Here is an 18,370-nt window from a genome sequence, read left to right on the forward strand (position 1 = left end):
AGGACGTCTGGGCTGCGGCAAGTGGGGGTGACACCGACACCCATCTGTGCCTCTGGTGGACACACGCGTGTGTTTCTGTGAATCTTGATTGACTCGAGTGAACAGCCAGGCATTACAACATGAGCTCGGCTTCCACCAGCGCGGCAGGCAGTGTCCAGGGGAAACGTTCAGAACATCTGCCCGCTCCAGCGGTGGTTCAGGCTCCCGCTGCCCTGTGCTGCAGCTGTCTGCTGCCCTGTGCGGTACGACAGGTCCCACTGCGGAGGTTTCCACTCTTTGGCAAAGCCAGGCATCCCTGCCGCGTTTGCTGGCCAGGTAGAGGCCTCATGGCTGTCTGCCTTCTTACGGATTCCCAGGAGCTCTTGGTAGATTCAGGGCGAGGGCTGAGATACGTACATACACTACGGTGTGCCCACCTGCCTGGCGCCACCTGCAGTCTTTGGGATAGAGAGAGATTCTTAATTTCCATTTAGTCAACCCGTCGGTCTCCCCCCGGCCAGCACTTCAGCGCATCCCTGGTGAAGAGATCCCTGCCTGCCCAGAGCTCGCGAGACGCCCTCCTGGGTCTTCCTCTCCACGCCGTTCCGCTCGGGCACCACAGTCCTTCCGGAAGCTGTTTCTCTACGGTGGGAGGAAGGGCTCGTCTCTCTTGCTGGGACATCCCTTAGGACTGGTCCTGTCACAGCCCAAGCCACCACCAGTGTGGCCTCGACTCCTCACTCTGTCCACAGGCCTGCCTGCCTGTCCTCAGCAATCCCGCAGTCCCATCACCGCGTCCCGTGGCAGATCTGGCGGGGGTGGTGGGGTGGGGGGGGGGGTGTGCTGTGCACCACAGCCTCAGCCTGGGTCTCGCCACCCCTACCGAGAAGCCAAGGCCTCTGCATTTCTGCATTTCCAGAGTCCGCGGGGCAGTTTCCACCAAGATGTGCTTGACTCGGCTGGGATCACACGGAATCCACAGATGGACCTGGAGAGAAGGGCCGCCTGTGCAGCACCGTGTCTTCCCCTCCACACGCAAAGCAGAGCTCAGTTACTGCTCAGGCCAGCCTCGGCTTCCCTTGGAATATTCTACAGTTTTCAGTAGAGAAGTCCTCAACCAATCTTTTATTGTATTCCAACGTATTTCAAGCTGCTATAAATGGCATAGTTTTAAATCCTTGGTCGTTGAAATGATATAAGAGCAGGTTTGTGTATACCTCAATCTCTATTTTATTTTTATAGTTATTTAGTTTTGTTTCCTTCACCATGTCCTGTGCTATTTTTCTTTTTTTGAGACAGGGTCTCGCTCTGCTGCCCAGGCTGGAGTGCAGTGGTGCGAACTAGGCTCACCGCAACTTAGCCTCCTGGGTTCAAGCACTTCTCCTGCCTCAGCCTCCCAACTAGCTGGGATTACATGCGCCCACCACCACACCTGCTAATTTTTGTATTTTTTTTTTAGTAGAGACGGGGTTTCTCCACGTTGACCAGGCTGGTCTTCATCTCAGGTGATCCTCCCACCTCGGCCTCCCAAAGTGCTGGGATTCCAGGCGTGAGCCACCGCACCCAGCCTTGCTTGCACCTCAGCTTTAGTGAGCTGTTGTCCTGGCCTTCCTCGCCACCTCTTCCATTGTGACTTCTTTTTCTCATCTTGCTGCATTTGCTTGGAATTCCAATAAATGGTTGAACGGAATAAATGAAAGCAGCTACTCTGTCCCATTCTTTATTTTTCTTAATTAAAATAAATCATCTTAATATCCACTCATGGTTAAAAAAAAAAAAAAAATCAAACAGCAAAAGACAATCCAAAATGAAGCAAGTCTCAGCCGGGTGGTGCTGTCAGCAGCCCTCGAGCTCCTCCGGTCGGTGCCACTGTGGAAAACACTTGTGTGTCTTGAGCGAGTCGCAGGGGAAGCTTTTACACACAGCTCTCGCCGCGCCGTGGCCAGGCACTCTCTAGATGCTGGGTGCGTGTTAACGCGTGGAATTCGCCACAGACAGGGCCCGCCGATTTCCAGCTACGGGAGGGCAGGGACGCGGCGGTCCTCTCCCTCCTCTCCTGAGTTTTGCCGAACTGACTGAGATCATTAACTTAGCTGTAGGCTCGATTTTGAACCCAGCCTCAGCCCTTTCTTCCCACGCCTTCTCTGCTGTTCACCTGCTCGAGGCCTGCCCAGGCTGCAGACACAGCCACGGTTGGGAGAGAACGTGAGAGACCACAGGAAGAGCTAAGAAGGTGGAGCAAGATAAATCCTCAGAGGGTGAGACTCTGAGTGATGGTCCTTCTGCACATCCATCCCGGCCAGGGCCGGGGTCTTGTGGGCACCAAATCCTGTCTTCATCGCCAACAACCACTGAGGGTCCAGGCACTCCTAGCCCAGGAGCTCCAGCCTGGATCTCACAGCCCTTCCCTCCACAGGACTCTGGAGCTTCACAGCCAATTAGCTGGGACGAGAGACTAAGTCTATTACGTGCACTGCCCACCCCCGGAGCTGGAAACAGACTCGAATCTGCAGCCTGAGCCGGGGATCAGGGATCAAAGCCGACCTCCAGGTCTGTGATCTTCCTCCCAGCTCCACGTGGATCGCCTGGCCCGGGCGCCACGGCCACAGCCTGGGGCCTCTTTGGAGAGGACTCCAATCCCCACAGGAACAGGCTGACTTCCAGGACACTCAACAGTGAGCTACTTACATTTTGGTGGTGAAGACGGATAATCATCTTTGAAAAGCATCCGTAGTTTAAACAAGCCTCCTTCCCACGGAGTCTGTGGGGAAATAAACTGTGGTGAGATGGGCGGCTTGCCCGCCTCAGGCCAGCCCAGGAGGAAGGGGCTCGCTTCTAGGACACAACTCCCACGACTGCCAGGACACCGGGGCCAGAGGCCCGACAGTGGCGGCTCCCAAACCAGCCTAAAGCCTGAACTGGCCCCACCAAGGGGACTGTCAGGACCTCTGCTGTGCCCAGAGAGTAAGTCGGAAAGGTCCTCCTAGAAAGGAGACGAGACGGGGTTCGGGGGCTGGGCCGGGGCGGCGGGTGCCACACACTGGGGCGGCAGCACCAAAAGCACAGCCTTCGCCCCAAGGGTTCTGCAAGCCCCGCCCCAGATCCTGCCTGGATGAGGCGCCTTTGCCACCCCACAATCCGACACCACTCCCGTCTTCCTCGGGGCCGCACACCTGCGTCGCCATGACGTGAAGAGCAAGGGACGTTCTCAGCAGAGCCTCAGACAAGCGACAAACCCAAGTGACACCATGTCTCAGGCAAAGCTGAGACCTGCTGGGACTGCTCAGCTCAGGGGGACCGAAGCTGCTTTGAGTTTCAGAGTGAAACCCAGAGGGTGGCATGGGCCGGAGGGAACAAGGCCTCGGGCAGGACCAGCACCTCAGGGCTCTCTCCTTCCTTCAGGGTTCACCAGCATGAACCTTATGTGCACACCAGCCTGGAGTCCCCGGCCAAGTGCTTCACGGGAGCCGGGCAAAGACGACAGGCACACAGGCCGCCCTGCTCCCCACAGACACACAGGGGGCCCCAAGCAGGCATCCTAGGCTGCTGTCGCCAGTCCCTGTGCCCCAGGAGGTTCTCCAGGAGGGTGGCTCTCCAGCAAACCCAGCTACCGTGACCTGAGCCACACCTGGAAGGACACAGCAGAATCCCGGGTTCCAGCCTGCAAAGGCTGCCCGCCCTCAGGCCTGCTCCCAACACACACCAGAGCCCCTCCCCTCTGCCACAGCTCAGCCCTGTGCCCAGCCTGCTTCCTTCTCAACCAGAAATGCCCTCGGTGGGGACACAGCTGTCACCCCAACCTTGCCAGCACCACCTTCTGAGCTCAAGTCCGCACGGGGCGGGGGCCAGGCCACAGCTGGGGATCTGACCTGTTGTCCGCAGCCCGTGACAAGGGCGGCCGTCACAGACGGCAGGGGCTGAGCAGTTTCCCCGTGGCGTTGCCACACGCATCTGTTGAGCCCCGACAGGCAGGAGGCTAGCAGCGCGCGCCTCTTACCCCTTTCTTTCCTGGAATGGCGCACTCCCAGTTCATGAGGTTCATCGTGCCATCGGGATTTTTTGTTGGGACAGCCACGAAACCCTGAGAAAAAACAACCACAAAAGCACATCAGTGCGGTGGCATCTCGTTTGACCAAAACCACCAAGAACCGGCCCGCGAGCCCCACCAGCGCGACCCAGGCACGCGGCCAGCTCCCTCCCAGTGGTGGGGGGCACGGTTTCAGCCCAGGGGGGCCGTCCGCGGCACTGCACACGGAAACGAAGCCCTCCTTACAAACGGGTGGTCTTTCCTCCATGCTTTCCTCTCCTGGGCGAGTCTGCTGAGGGCGATCCCCGACATGTTCAGAGTCCCTGGAACACAGGAGGCAGAGCACGGGGTCAGGACAGGCTAGCGGGCTCCTGCTGCCCCGCCACGTGCACACGGCCCGCAGTGGGCAGTCTTGCTCCTAACAGGCGCCAGCCCAGCCCAGCAGAGACTCTCCTCCTGGAAGCCGTCGTCCGACCCCGGGGTCTACCAGGGGAGGCCTCATGAGTGGATCCCAGATCACCGGGGGTGGGGGGACAGGTAGGACCCCTTCCCCATGGGCCCCCCGAGCCCTGGTCTGCGACATGTGCCGCGGCCTCTGCTCCACGGTGGAGACGGATGTTCAGAGTCTGGGCCGCTGTGGCTGGGCGGTAGCTGCCACCCTGTGGTGGCTGGCGTGGCAGGGTCCTCACTGAACCGTCAGGTGGGGACTAGGCAGGGCTGGGTCCCCGCCTTACTATCTGGGTCCCCGCCTTACTATCAGGCGCTCAGAACTGAGACTCAAGCCGGGCCAGGGGGACACCTAATATTGTTGTTTTTTTTTTTTGAGATGGAGTCTCACTCTGTCCCTCAGGCTGGAGTGCAGTGGCACTATCTCGGCTCATTGCAACCTCCGTTTCTTGAGTTCAAGCAATTCTCCTGCCTCAGCCTCCCGGGTAGCTGGGACTACAGGCCCCCGCCACCATGCCCGGCTAATTTTTGTATTTTTAATAGAGATGGGGTTTCACCGTGTTGAAGACAGAGTGGAACAAGTACCACAGGGCAGAGGCTCAGCCTCGCTGAAAGAGGAGCCCCCCACAGGGCCACCGTTCCCGGACCCTGCAGCCGCTAGCATGTCCCTGTGGCTTCAGGGGACAGACGGGTCCTGTGGGGCAGGGCAGGAGCATGGGGTACGGGACCAGGTCCCTGGTCAGAGGCAGCGGCACACACTCCAGATTCCAGCTCCACACTTCTGCACGGGACCTCAGGGGCTTGGCACCTTTGCCTTCTGGTTCCCAGCGGGAGCCTGTCGGCCTGCACTGTCCCCGGGGACACCAGGCAAACAGGGCCAGCAGCCTCGACACCAGCCTCGACACCCTACTGGTGGTCACCTTTACCATGAAAAACAGCACTCAGGGCACAAAACCTGCCAGAGAATTCAAACCCAAGTGTGTGCTGGTTTTCAAAGTCCACGGGAACACTGAAGCTGCCTCCAAGTCTGGCATCTCAGCGCCAAGCAAGGGCCACCTCGACAAACTGGGGGCTGCGCCAGGCCTTCCAAACCGTGGGGGGGCCGTCCCTACAAGGGCCCTGGTGACCTGGATGGCGCCCGCACCTGTGCAGGCCCACGAACCTCACACACCTCACAGCTGCAGGAAGGGGCCAGGTCAGCAGCTCCACCTGGGCCAGAGCCGCCGCAGCCTCACCTGGCACTTGTTAGGCAGGCAAGGCCCAGTCCCCAGCAGACTCATTGAGGAAGGAGCTCCGAGAGGCCCACATTCGGGTTTTGGGCGGCACAATGGCTTCCCGAGGCAGCAAAGCAGAAATCAGGGGTGGGGCTGGGATCAAGGAAGCCCAGGCGGGTCCAGTGTCGCCAGGGAACCAGGGTGCTGGAAGCCAGGCGGGGCTGCTAGAGCCGCCTGCCCTGCAGGTGGATTTGGCTCCTTTTTAACCAAACACGGATCCTCAGGGCAGCCTGAGAAAAATCAGGCAAAGGAACCCGGGTCCTCCAGTCAGTAGGTGCTAGCATCACAGCGAGAGGGTGACAGGGGCCATCCGGGCACTGGCCTCCAGCTACACGATTAAGTCCAAGACAGGTAGCCCCAGACTGGGCCCCACCGGGATGTCCCTCCCCATGCCCTCCTCACAGGGATGCAGAGGAGCCTGCAGGCCGCCTGCCCTCTGGACCACTTGCCCATCCCCATGCCCTTCTCTAAATGGGGGTGGGGGGAAGCCAGGGGCCAGAAAGGGAGAAAGTGGGGGACACAGCTGGGCTCAGCTGTGGGCAGGCAGGGTTCGAGCCCAGAGTGGAGTGGAGCTCCCGCCAACCACGGTTTCAAGGCTCTCTCTGCACGTGTCTCCACCCTCCACTTCCACATGGAGCAGCTCAGTTGTGGCTTGAGGACTCACAGCTCTCGCTTCCCCAGCCCCAGGGTGGGCTTCATGAGTAGCCACAGCCTGTGCCTGGTGCGGTGCAAAGCAGCCTGGTGAACGGCCGTTTTGAGGAGCCACGACCTCCCAGGTGCCCGGGGTCTGAGCGGGGCCAGGAATCAAGCAGGTCTCTGAAGCCCCAGGCCAGTGCTCCAGACACTGAAGGACCAAGGCCAACACGATCCTCACAGCCAGGCAAGGCCAGGCCCCAGAGAGGCCAGCCACAGAGAGGCCAGCCAGGCCTGGGACCCTGCCACAGGTAGCCCTCCTACTGAAGACCGGACAGAGCCACCTAGAGGCCCCCGTCCCAGCACCTAGCTATTGCTGTCTCAGATGTGAGAAGTCGTGAGGGTGCTCCTGTGAGACCTCCCGCCAAGGTCTGGCTGATGCTGCTGTATCCCCTGCCCCAAAGCACTCAGCACCACGGGGTGGTCTCACAGGAAACTGCACCACAGGGCAAGGAGCCACAGGTGCACACCCACCCTGTCCTAGGCAGAAGCCAGGCCCCTCCCCCTGCTCCCCCTCCTACTGGCCTCCTGGAGAAAGTGGCCAATGTGTTACAATGTAATCACAACACAGACGAAGCATTCAAAATCCCGCTGAAAATCGAATTTGCCCTTCCAAATTAACAGATAAGCACTAAGTGAATGGCTAGCAGTTACTAGACCCTTCAGAGCAGGGAACTTATATGAGGCAAAGACAAAAACAACCCTCATCTATCAGAGCCAAGCAAGGCCCAGACACTGCAGCAACCAGGACAGGGCCAAGCACTCCAGGAGTGGCCTGAAGGTCTGCCTTCTGTTCTGCTGGGCACCCGCGACCGGCTGAGCTTTAGCTTCTCGGATCACCACCTTGCTCTGCTGGTTGACAGCACCGACTTCCGAGCAACTTCCTGGCTGAGGGTGAGCAAAGCACTCACCTCTCACAACTCCACCGCACTCATCTCCACAACGGGTGGTCGCCACGACGGCTGGCACAAGAAGCCTGTAAAGGTCCTCCTGCACCCAAACGCAAACTCTCCCAGGCTTGGGGAGGTATTCCCTTCTGCAAGACCCAGGCACCTGCAGTCAGGAGACGCTCACCTGGCCGCACCTGATCTGCCCCAGGCCCCCAGAATGTTTCTGAAGCAAGATCCCAAACCCTGACACATCACACAAGCGCACACCTTCAACCACCCAGTGGTCTAGGGAAGGGACCTCTGAAGGAGCAATCAGGACAAACTCAGAGAAGCTGCACAGCTTCTCTACCCAAACGCAATGTTTCTTGTTCTTCAAAAAACATTCGGCGTAGGTCCTATAAAAGGAAACAAACCGAACTCCCCAAAGACAGGCACTTTGCAAACAGAGAAACAAAGCGTAACTTCCAATTATAAAAACGAAACCACTTCATTCTGCGATTCAAGCGTGACTACAGGCCACGATCACAAGCCCAGCTAATCACTCCCTTACCTTCCTCCCACGCACGTTAACTACCAGAGCCAACCACTATTCAACCGGTAAAAACCCATCCCCAAAACAATAAAACTCCCTCCAGCGAGGCGCTCACGTTCAGGGCCCCAGCAAGCGCCAGGGCAGCATCTTCAGAGGCGCAGGAAAACTTAGACTTGTTTTGGTTTCAAGGCACCGAAAACAAGCCCGCTCGCCGGCCCCCACCCCCGCGAGCCAGCGGTGTTGCAATCCAAGAGTCTCCCCCGCGACCCATCCCCTCCGTCCGCGGGGCGACAGTGACCCCGGAAGCCGCTCCCCGCGCAGGAGGAAGGCGCGGCCTCGCGGGGCCCCGGCTGCAGGTGGCTGCCCCGGCCCCGCGCCAGGAGCACCTCGGGGGCGAAGTGGGGGAGCCCCGGCCCCCAAGGCCTGCGGCGGCCGGGGCGCTCGGGCCGCAGCCCCGCGGCGCCAGCAGCGCGGACCGAACCGGCGCCGAGCGTGGGGCCTCTCGGGCTCCCCGGGAAGCTCGGCCGCGGCGCGGGGCCCGGCTCGGCGGGGCGGGGCGCGGGGCAGCCGGGGGCCCGGGCCCGACAGGAGTAGAGGCCTCGGCCCGACCTCCGCCCCGCGGCCCCGGCCCGGCCCCCGCCCGCGCTCACCTCGGGCGGCCGCGGCCCCGGCGAGCGTCGCGGACAGGTGGAAGACCGAGCGGGGCGGCGGCGGCGGCGCTTCCCTTTGTCTCGGGACTTCCCTCCGGAGCCCGCTCCGCGCGCAGCCCGAGCAGCTCCGAGGACCCTGGCGCGGGCGGGGCGCGCGGGGCGGGGCCTGGTGCAGGGCTGCCCTCTGCACGCCTGCCTCGCGCGCTGCCACCGCCGCCCGGCCCCGAGCACCGCCCGCGCCGCCGCGCGCCCCCCGCTGCCCGTGCCCCGCCGCCGCGCGCCCGCGCCCCGGGTCCGCCCCAGGAGCCCGGCCGGGGGGTGACTTTTCAGTCAGGCGGCGCCCTGGACACCTACGCCCTTAAAGGAGCCGCGTCCCCGATGTGAGGGAGCGTCTGTAAACTCCCCTTCGGGGTGCCCGCGTCCACCCGAGGACACGCCGGCGAGCAGCGGGGGATAAAGGAGGCCGAGATCTCCAAAAGCTCCCCGGATGCCCGGCGGTCACCTCTCCAGGCACAGGTCTCCGAGGTTTCCTTGGGGTCAGAGCCTGGGGCCGGGGGGCAAAGACCACTGAGGCCTAAGGATCCCCAGAAGCGTCGCAGGACGGTGACGCTCCGCGAGTTCAGCGCCCTGTGAAACCTCTTGCAATTGGCCATTTCTGGGCGGTGGGCGGAGAGACCTTCTCATCTGCCCAATGAGCCGACCCCGTACAAAAGGCCGAATGCGAGCATGACCGACGGGAGGAGAAGTGTGGATGCTCCCTAATCCGGGGGCGGGCCCTGGGCGGGGGCGGGGCGTGGGGAGACTATGAGCGGCGGGGGCGGGGCGAGCCCTTGGGGGAGGGGCGCTTCCGGGCAACAGCCCCCCACCCCCCGCCCACGCAACTCCCGAGACGGGTCGAGAGGCCCCCAGCCCCGCGAGCGCGCGGGATACTCCGTTCGCCAACGCGCGGTCGTGCTGGCCCCGGGGCTCTCCCGGTCCCCCCGCCCCCCATTTCGCCGACGGCGGGGCCGCCGCCAAGGTCACGGTGTCCGGGTGCTTCGGGACCGCGGGGACTGACCACATTCATTCATTCCCTCCCTCATTCATTCATTCCCTCCCCCACTCACTCATTCCCTCTCTCCCTCATTCCCTGCCTAACTCATTCATTCAATCCCTCCATCACTCAATCATTCCTTCCCTCCCTCACTCATTCCCGCCCTCATTCATTCCCGCCCTCATTCCCTTTCGCACTCATTCCCTCCCTTATTGCTTCATTCATTCCTTCTCTCCCTCACTCATTCCCTCCTTCATTAATTCCCACCCTCCCTCATTCCCTCCATCACTCATTCATTCCTTCCCTCCCTCACTCATTTCCTCCCTCATTCATTTGTTCCTTCTCTCCCTTACTCATTCCCTCCCTCACTCATTCATTCCTCCCTCCCTCATTCCTTCCCTCACTCATTCATTCCCTCCCTCCCTCATTCCCTCCCTCACTCATTCCCTCCCTCACTCATTTCCTCCCTCGTTCATTCGTTCCTTCTCTCCCTTACTCATTCCCTCCCTCACTCATTCATTCCCTCCCTCCCTCATTCCGTCCCTCACTCATTCATTCCCTCCCTCACTCATTCCCTCCCTCCCTCACTCATTCCCTCCCTCCTTCACTCTTTCCCTCCCTCCCTCATTCCCTCCCTCCCTCCCTCACTCCCTCCCTCCCTCATTCCCTCCCTCACTTATTCATACCCTTCCTCACTCATTCCCTCCCTCACTCATTTCCTCCCTCCTTCACTCATTCCCTCCTTCACTCACTCATTCCCTTCCTCCTTCACTCATTCCCTCCCTCACTCATTTCCTCCCTCACTCATTCCTTCCCTCATTCATTCATTCCTTCCCTCCCTCACTCATTACCTCCCTCCCTCATTCATTCCCTCCCTCACTCATTCCCTCCCTCACTCATTTCCTCCCTCCTTCACTCATTCACTCTCTCCCTCACTCATTCCCTCCCTCCCTCATTCCTCCCTCCCTCACTCATTCCATCACTCATTCCCTCCCTCACTCGTTCCTTCCCTCATTCATTCATTCCTTCCCTCCCTCACTCATTCCCTCCCTCATTCATTCCCTCCCTCACTCACTCATTCCCTCCATCACTTATTCATTCCTTCCCTCGCTCATTCATTCCCTCCCTCCCTCATTCCCTCCCTCCCTCATTCATTCCCTCGCTCACTCATTTATTCATTCCCTCGCTCACTCATTTATTCATTCCTTCCCTCCCTCACTCATTCCCACCCTCACTCATTCCTTCCCTCACTCACTCATTCTTTCCCTCACTCATTCATTCCTTCCTTCCGTCACTCATTTCCTCCCTCATTCATTCATTCTTTCCTTCTCTCACTCATTCCCTCCCTCCCTCATTTCCACCCTCCCTCAGTCATTCCCTCCCGCACTCATTCATTCCCTCCCTCACTCATTCCCTCCCTCCCTCATTCATTTCCTCCCTCACTTATTCATTCCGTCTCTCACTCATTCATTAATTCCCTCCCTCATTCCCTCCCTCACTCATTCACTCCCTCCCTCCCTCACTTACTCCCCCCACCGCCTCCCACAGGGTCCCCAGCAGGCACTCCCCCGGCAGGGACCCGCAGCAGGAGGGGCGGCCACGCACCCTGGGTCCGCCTGCCCAGGAGGCGTAGCCGCAGGGGTGGGGGTCCAGGGCAGCAGGGCCGGCCTCCCCCAGACTCCAGGCCCTGGGACCTGCACACAGCCCTGTCCCACCAAGACCAGCACGGGCCTGGCCTGGCTGCCTATCCCAGGCTCAGAGCCACCGTGGCCTGTCTGGACACCTGTTCTCCCGGCCCCCAGCCTTGAGGTCCTGGGAATCTGCTTTTTTTTTTTTTTTTTTTTTTTTGTGAGATGGAGTCTCACTGTGTCGCCCAGGCTGGAGTGCAGTGGCACCATCTTGGCTCACTGCAACCTCCACCTCCCGGGTTCAAGCGATCCTCCTTCCTCAGCCTCCCGAGTAGATGGGATTACAGGCGTGCAGCAGCACACCTGGCTCATTTTTGTATTATTATTAGAGATGGGGTTTCACCATGTTGGCCAGGTTGGTCTCAAAACTCCTGACCTGAAGAAGTGATCCTCCCGCCTCAGCCTCCCAAAGTGCTGGGATCATAGGCATGAACCACCGCGCCTGGTTGAAATCTGCATTCTTTTTTTTTTTTTTTTTTTTTTTTTTTTTTGAGACGGAGTCTTGCTCTGTCGCCCAGGCTGGAGTGCAGTGGCCAGATCTCGGCTCACTGCAAGCTCCGCCTCCCGGGCTCACGCCATTCTCCTGCCTCAGCCTCCTGAGTAGCTGGGACTACAGGTACCTGCCACCTCGCCCGGCTAGTTTTTTTCTATTTTTTTGTATTTTTAGTAGAGACGGGGTTTCACTGTGTTAGCCAGGATGGTCTCGATCTCCTGACCTCCTGATCCGCCCGCCTCGGCCTCCCAAAGTGCTGGGATTACAGGCTTGAGCCACGGCGCCCGGCCGAAATCTGCATTCTTAACCAGCACCCTGGGCAAGCCTGGCGGAGGGATATGGCCCTTTGGCTTCCTGGCATGGGCTAAGTTTCCAACGCCATCTTTCTGGCGAAGATGCCGGCACAGGGCTGTGTGGGGAGCTGTCAGCCAGTAAAGACCATGGTCGAAGGAAAGCAAGGAGAGCCATGGGCCTGGGCGGATCCCGCTCCAGCCTCAGGCACAGAGAAGGCAGGGCTGGCGAGGTGGGGGGTTTGTCATGAGTGGGGCTTGAGGAGACTGACTGGATGTGGTGTGTGGCTGGGGAGGGCCTGGGCCTGAACCTGTGGGCCATGGGAGCCATAGAAGGTTATGGAACAGGAGAAGCAAGATAAGGCCCTGGTTCCCTGTGTGTGGTGGTGAGGGATTGAGGAGACATGGCTCAGGTGCTCAGAGAATTCTCGTCCTGGTGGGAAGTAGTGCCGGGAGGGGCTGGGGTTTGGGGAGGCTGTGGCAGGTGGGGGCGAGGGGCATGAAGCAGGCGGGGGTGAGGGGCATGGAGCAGGCGGGGGAGAGGGACATGGAGCAGGCGGGGGCGGGGGCATGAAGCAGGCGGGGGGAGGGGCATGGAGCAGGCGGGGGCGGGGGCATGAAGCAGGCGGGGGTGAGGGGCATGGAGCAGGCGGGGGCGGGGGCATGGAGCAGGCGGGGGCGAGGGGCATGGAGCAGGCGGGGGAGGGGGACATGGAGCAGGCGGGGGCGAGGGGCATGGAGCAGGCGGGGGCGGGGGGCATGGAGCAGGCGGGGGCGGGGGCATGGAGCAGGCGGGGGCGGGGGACATGGAGCAGGCGGGGGCGGGGGGCATGGAGCAGGCGGGGGCGGGGGGCATGGAGCGGGGGAGCGGGGGGCATGGAGCAGGCGGGGGGGCGGGGGGCATGGAGCAGGCGGGGGGCGGGGGGCATGGAGCAGGCGGGGGCGGGGGGCATGGAGCGGGGGGCGGGGGGCATGGAGCAGGCGGGGGCGGGGGGCATGGAGCAGGCGGGGGCTGGGGGCATGGAGCAGGCGGGGGCTGGGGGCATGGAGCAGGCGGGGGCGGGGGGCATGGGGGGGGTGAGGGGCATGGAGCAGGAGGGGAGGGAAGAGGCTCCCTCAGTTGTGCATCCTCAGCCCAGAAGTGTTCTTTGAGCAGCCTGCACTTGGCACACGTGTTTTCAAAGAGAGGGGACCTGTTGGGTCCAGCTTCCTGGGTACAAAAGAGAAACCAAGGCTTGGAGAGCGTGGGGGGTTTGAATCAGTAACTATACGATCCTGGGCAAAGCTTGTGGCTGACTGTGCCAGGCACGCGCCCACCTTTGCCGCGGTCCCCTTGGGAGGGGAGCAGGAAGTGTGATGAGGACCCCCAGTGTCCTGGGTGCCCCCTCTGGGGCCTGCTGGGGCCAGGCTCTGCACGCAGGGGTTTGAGAGCAGAGGCCACTCCCCCAGAGGAAGAGGGGCCTCTGCAGTAGAGTGAAGGTGGACCCTTACCCCGGAGCAAGCACAAAAACCAGCTCAGAAGTCAGCCTCGGACCAGGCGCGGTGGCTCACGCCTGTAATCTCAGGTCTTTGGGAGGCTAAGGCGGGCGGATCGCTTGAGCTCAGGAGTTTGAGACAAGCCTGGCCAACATGGGGAAACCCCATCTCTACTAAAAATACAAAAATTAGCCGGGTGTGGTGGTGCACACCTGTAATTCCAGCTACTTGGGAGGCTGAAGGAGGAGAATCTCCTGAACACGGGAGGCAGAGGTTGCAATGAGCCGAGATGGCGCCACGGCACTCCAGCCTGGGCGACAGAGCGAGACTCCCTTTAAAAAATAAAAAAATTAAAAAAAAAAATCACACATCTGAAAAGGAGTTAATATCCAGGATAATAGGCTAGGTGGGGTGGCTTACGCCTGTAATGCCAGCACTTTGGGAGGCTGAGGCGGGCGGATCACTTGAGGTCAGGAGTTCCAGACCAGCCTGGACAACATGGTGAAACCCTGTCTTTACTAAAAAATACAAAAGTTAGCTGGGTATGGTGGTGTACACCACCCCAGCTCCTGGGGAGGCCGAGGCACGAGAATCGCTTGAACCCGGGAGGCGGAGGTTGCAGTGAGCTGAGATCGTGCCACTGCACTCCAACCTGGGCGGCAGAATGAGCTCCGTCTCAAAAAATAAAAAAATAAAAAAATAAAAATCTGGGATATAGAAAACCCCTACATCAATAAGAAAATGGCTCTGGAGGGCTGCGTGTGGAGGCTCACGCCTACAATCCCAGCACTTTGGGAGGCCAAGGTGGGCGGATCACCTGAGGTCAGGAGTTCAAGACTAGCCTGGCCAACATGGTAGAAACCCGTCTCTATTAAAAATACAAAAGTTAGCCGAGCATGGTGGCGGGCATCTGTAATCCCAGCTACTCAGGAGGCTGAGGCAGGAGAATCACTTGAATCCGGGAGGTGGAGGTTGCGGTGAGCTGAGATCATGCCATTGCACTCCAGCCTGAGCGACAGAGCGAAACAGCGTCTCGAAAAAAACAAAACTGCAGTGGCTCACACTTGTAATCCCAGCACTTCGGGAGGCCGAGGCAGGCGGATCACGAGGTCAGGAGATCGAGATCATCCTGGCTAACACGGTGAAACTAGAAATACAAAAAATTAGCCAGGCGTGGTGGCGGGCGTCTGTGGTCCCAGCTACTCAGGAGGCTGAGGCAGAACGGTGTGAACCTGGGAGTTGGAGCGTGCAGTGAGCTGAGATTGCACCACTGCACTCCAGCCTGGGAGACAGAGCGAGACTCGTCTCAAGAAAAAAAAAAAAAGACAAAGGAAAAAAATCACTCTGGTTCCTGCACCTCCAGCCAGCCCGGATGTACCCCACTTCCTCCTCCAATTGAGGACATGTCCTTGACTCTCTGGGGGTCTCCCCTGCAGCTCAACCAGCCAGGATGAGGGTTTCAGAAGATACTGCTCAGAGGCTGTGACCCGATCCTACCGTGTTCTGCAGGGCTCCTCCCGAGCTCCCTGAGGGAACCCCCTAACCACAGAGGCCTGGGCCCTCAGCCTCTGACTGGCCCCAGAGAATCTAGGGGTGTCTTGGTGTCTTCTCGTCTCAAATTCCCCAGGCTGGGAGGCTGGGTGGGGAGAAGGCGCAAAGCCCGCTCCCTCCCTCCTGACTGTGCTGCTTGCTGGGTGGTGGTCACCAGGCTCACAGGGCCTCATCCGCCAGAAGAGTGGTGCGGGGGGAGCAAAGTCTGGGCCGTTTCCGTTTCCCTGTGCCGCGACCTACAGCTTTGATTTTCTGCGCTCCCAAAGAGGTGGGCCTCACTGAATGCCTGTCACTGCTAATCCCCAAATTGATCACCTCTGTCAGCGAAGAGAGAAACCGGGACCAGATTGGGGTGAGAGATGGGTCTGCAGTCCTGCTCCTGGCCGGCACAGTTGGAATGACTGGAGTGAGCGCTGCAGAGAATAAAGAGCGCGCCCAGTGCAGTGGCGGCAGCCCCGGGAAACCCGGGCAGGGAGAGTCCAGCCAGGAGCCAAGGGCTTTTTGGCCCCCAACCCTCTGAAACAGACGGAAAAGCCCACAGACTGGGGTGCCTGGGGCGTGACCTTCCCTCCCACCTGGCCCTGCCTGCAGCATTCTTGTCCTGGTGCATGTGGGCGGGTCAGGTACCCTCCTCTCTCTCCCAGACTGCAGCCTGTTCTGCCTCTGATAGATGCTGCTGAGATCAGGAGCCCTTGGACGGGGCAGGAGTGGCCTGCCCGTGCTGTGTTCCCTCCACGTCATCCCTCTGCCCCAGCCTCACTCCTGCACACCTGTGCTGCTTCCTGCCTCCATGCCTTTCCCCGAGCAGTGCCCCACCCGCATGCCCCGCCCTCCCACCCCAGCCGCCCCGGTGGCTCTTTCCAGCATCCTCTAAATCGCAGCCCTTGGCTGGACACAGTGGCTCACGCCTGTAATCCCAGCACTTTGGGAAGCCAAGGTGGGTGGATCACTCGAGGTCAGGAGTTCGAGACCAGCCTGACCAACATGATGAAAACCCATCCCTACTAAAAATACAAAACTTAGCGGGGTGTGGTGGTGGGCATCTGTAATCCCAGCTACTCAGGAGGCTGAGGCAGGAGAATCACTTGAACCCGCTGGGTGGAGGTTGCAGTGAGCTGAGATCACACCACTGCACTCCAGCCCGCGAGACATAGAGAGATTCCGTCTCAAAAATAAATAAGTAATAGATTTAGAGACAGGGTCTCCCTGTGTTGCCCCGGCTGGTCTCAAATTCCTGGGCCCAAGGGACCCTCCTGCCTCAGCCTCCCAAAGTGCTGGGATTAGAGGTGTGAGCCACTATGCATGGCTAATTTAATAGAATTTGATTTAATTTTAAGAGAGTCTCACTCTGCCTCCCAGGCTAGAGTGCAGTGGTGCAATCCTGGCTCACTGGAGCCTTGACCTCCCCAGTCTCGAGCGATCCTCCCACTCAGCCTCCTGAGTAGCTGGGACTACAGGCGTGAACCATCACACCCCACTAATCTACACCCCACTAATTTTTGTACCTTTTGTAGAGACTGGATTTTACCACTTTGCCCAGGCTGGTCTCAAACTCCTGGGCTCAAGCAATCGTCCCACTTTGGCTTCCCAAAGTGCCGGGATTGCAGCATGAGCCACTGTGCCTGGCCCACTCTATAATTCAACATTTTTATTATTGTTTTAGTTTTTTTTTTTTTGAGACAGAGTCTTGTTCTGTCTCCCAGGCTGGAGTGCAGTGGCGCGATCTCCGCTCACTGCAAGCTCTGCCTCCCGGGTTCCTGCCATTCTCCTGCCTCAGCCTCCCGAGTAGCTGGGACTACAGGTGCCCGCCACTACGCCCGGCTAATTGTTTGTATTTTTAGTAGAGACGGGGTTTCACCGTGTTAGCCAGGATGGTCTTGATCTCCTGACCTCTTGATCCACCGTCCTCAGCCTCCCAAAGTGCTGGGATTATAGGTGTGAGCCACCGTGCCCAGCCTAATTTTTGTATTTTTGTAAAGACGGGGTTTCACCATGTTGGCAAGGCTGGTCTCGAACTCCTAACCTCAGGTGATCCACCTGCCTCGGCCTCCCAAAGTGCTGGGATTACAGACATGAGCCACCACACCAGGCCCAACTTCATGTTTACTCTCTGTTCTTTTCAAGACAACAGAGGCTCCCCGAATGTGTTTATGCTGGGCCAGCACGGTGCTGGGGTAAAGGAGGATCTGTTCCTGCCACCACCTCCGTTCCGAGCTGACAGGCCGCTGGGGAGATGGTCAGCAAGGTGGGGGTTGCTGCAGAGCCAGAGCTACACTATTGTGAGGACGGTGGAAAAGGCCCCGGCACACTCACAGGTCCGGGCAGGCTTCCCGGAGGAGGTGGCGTTGAGGTGGGCATGAAGTTTCCGGGACGCAGCGGTGAAGGGTGCGGTCAGAAGAGAGTGGGCCAGGAGATGCTTCGGAATGGCCAGGCTGAGGGCTCAGGGGGTGGAGCTGCCTGAATCGAGCCCAGCAAGGAATTCAGACTCTCGCCTGCGGGCAGAGGGGCACCAGAGTAGGGTCTTCATAACACGAGTGATTCGCGTTCTGCTTGGGTCAGAGCTGTGGAGCAGCTGGGAGGGGCGGGACCCCTGGGGGAGCCTGTCAGCCGCACTCCTGCAGAAATGTGGGGTGTGGGGGCTCGGTGGTGTGGACAGGGCCGCGCAGAGAGGTGGACGGAGGGGTATCTGGGACTCAGACTTGCGGGGAGCGGGAGGGCAGGGGGAGTCCAGGGTGACCTCCTGGCTTAGTGTTTGGGTGGCTGGGGGATGCCAGGTCTGCAGGTCTGGGTGGCCGGGGGTCAGGCGGGGAGCTCAGGTTAGGTCCTGTTGGGCACCAGGAGCCTGGGACCCGGTGCAGTGTAGACCTGACTGTCCAGGCTGTGCAGGTGCGTGAACCCCCATGGGGGAGGCAGCCAGGGACGGGGCGGGCAGAGGCAAGAAGGCTGTGCCGGGACCCAAGCGACGGCAGCAGGGGTCAGCAGAGGGGCCTGCGGCGGGGTGGACGCTGGAGCAGGAGACCAGGGGAGGTTTGTCAACAGGGCTGAACAGACGGCCAGCCGGGCAGAGAGAGCTGCGGGGAGGTCTGGCGGGACCCAGCGCATCGTGTCCACCCAGGCGGGACCCAGCGCATCGTGTCCATCCAGGCGGGACTCCAGCGCATTGTGTCCACCCAGGCGGGGCACCGGGTCAGTCGGCCTCCCGGGCTGCCTGCCGCCCCCTGGTGGCCCTGCCGGGAAACGCTGGTGCCTCAGGGGACACGGCCATGGCCCTGGAGTGGGGGTGTCAGTGTAGGGCTGCCCCCGGGAAAGGCTCAGCGCTGAGCCTGTGGGGACCCCTCCAGGGACGT

At 60.2% G+C, this 18,370-nt stretch overlaps 2 protein-coding genes across 2 annotated transcripts in view; both read right to left on the reverse strand.

Moving 5' to 3' along the window:
• The window catches only part of GNPTG (N-acetylglucosamine-1-phosphate transferase subunit gamma), a 105,384-nt gene that overhangs the window by 43,850 nt on the left and 43,164 nt on the right, over positions 1-18,370 (reverse strand). The gene's annotated exons all lie outside the window — the stretch shown is intronic.
• Positions 1-18,370, reverse strand: part of UBE2I (ubiquitin conjugating enzyme E2 I) — a 395,011-nt gene that overhangs the window by 7,249 nt on the left and 369,392 nt on the right. The window contains exons 2-5 of the mRNA XM_050774772.1: positions 8,493-8,635; positions 4,253-4,329; positions 3,977-4,060; positions 2,668-2,740 (exon numbers count right to left, since the gene is read on the reverse strand). Coding sequence (XP_050630729.1) covers positions 2,668-2,740; positions 3,977-4,060; positions 4,253-4,318 — 223 coding nt within the window. The 5' untranslated portion in view covers positions 4,319-4,329; positions 8,493-8,635. The remainder of the gene's footprint in view (positions 1-2,667; positions 2,741-3,976; positions 4,061-4,252; positions 4,330-8,492; positions 8,636-18,370) is intronic.

Source organism: Macaca thibetana, chromosome 20 (assembly GCF_024542745.1).
Source record: "Macaca thibetana thibetana isolate TM-01 chromosome 20, ASM2454274v1, whole genome shotgun sequence".
Taxonomy (NCBI): domain Eukaryota; kingdom Metazoa; phylum Chordata; class Mammalia; order Primates; family Cercopithecidae; genus Macaca; species Macaca thibetana.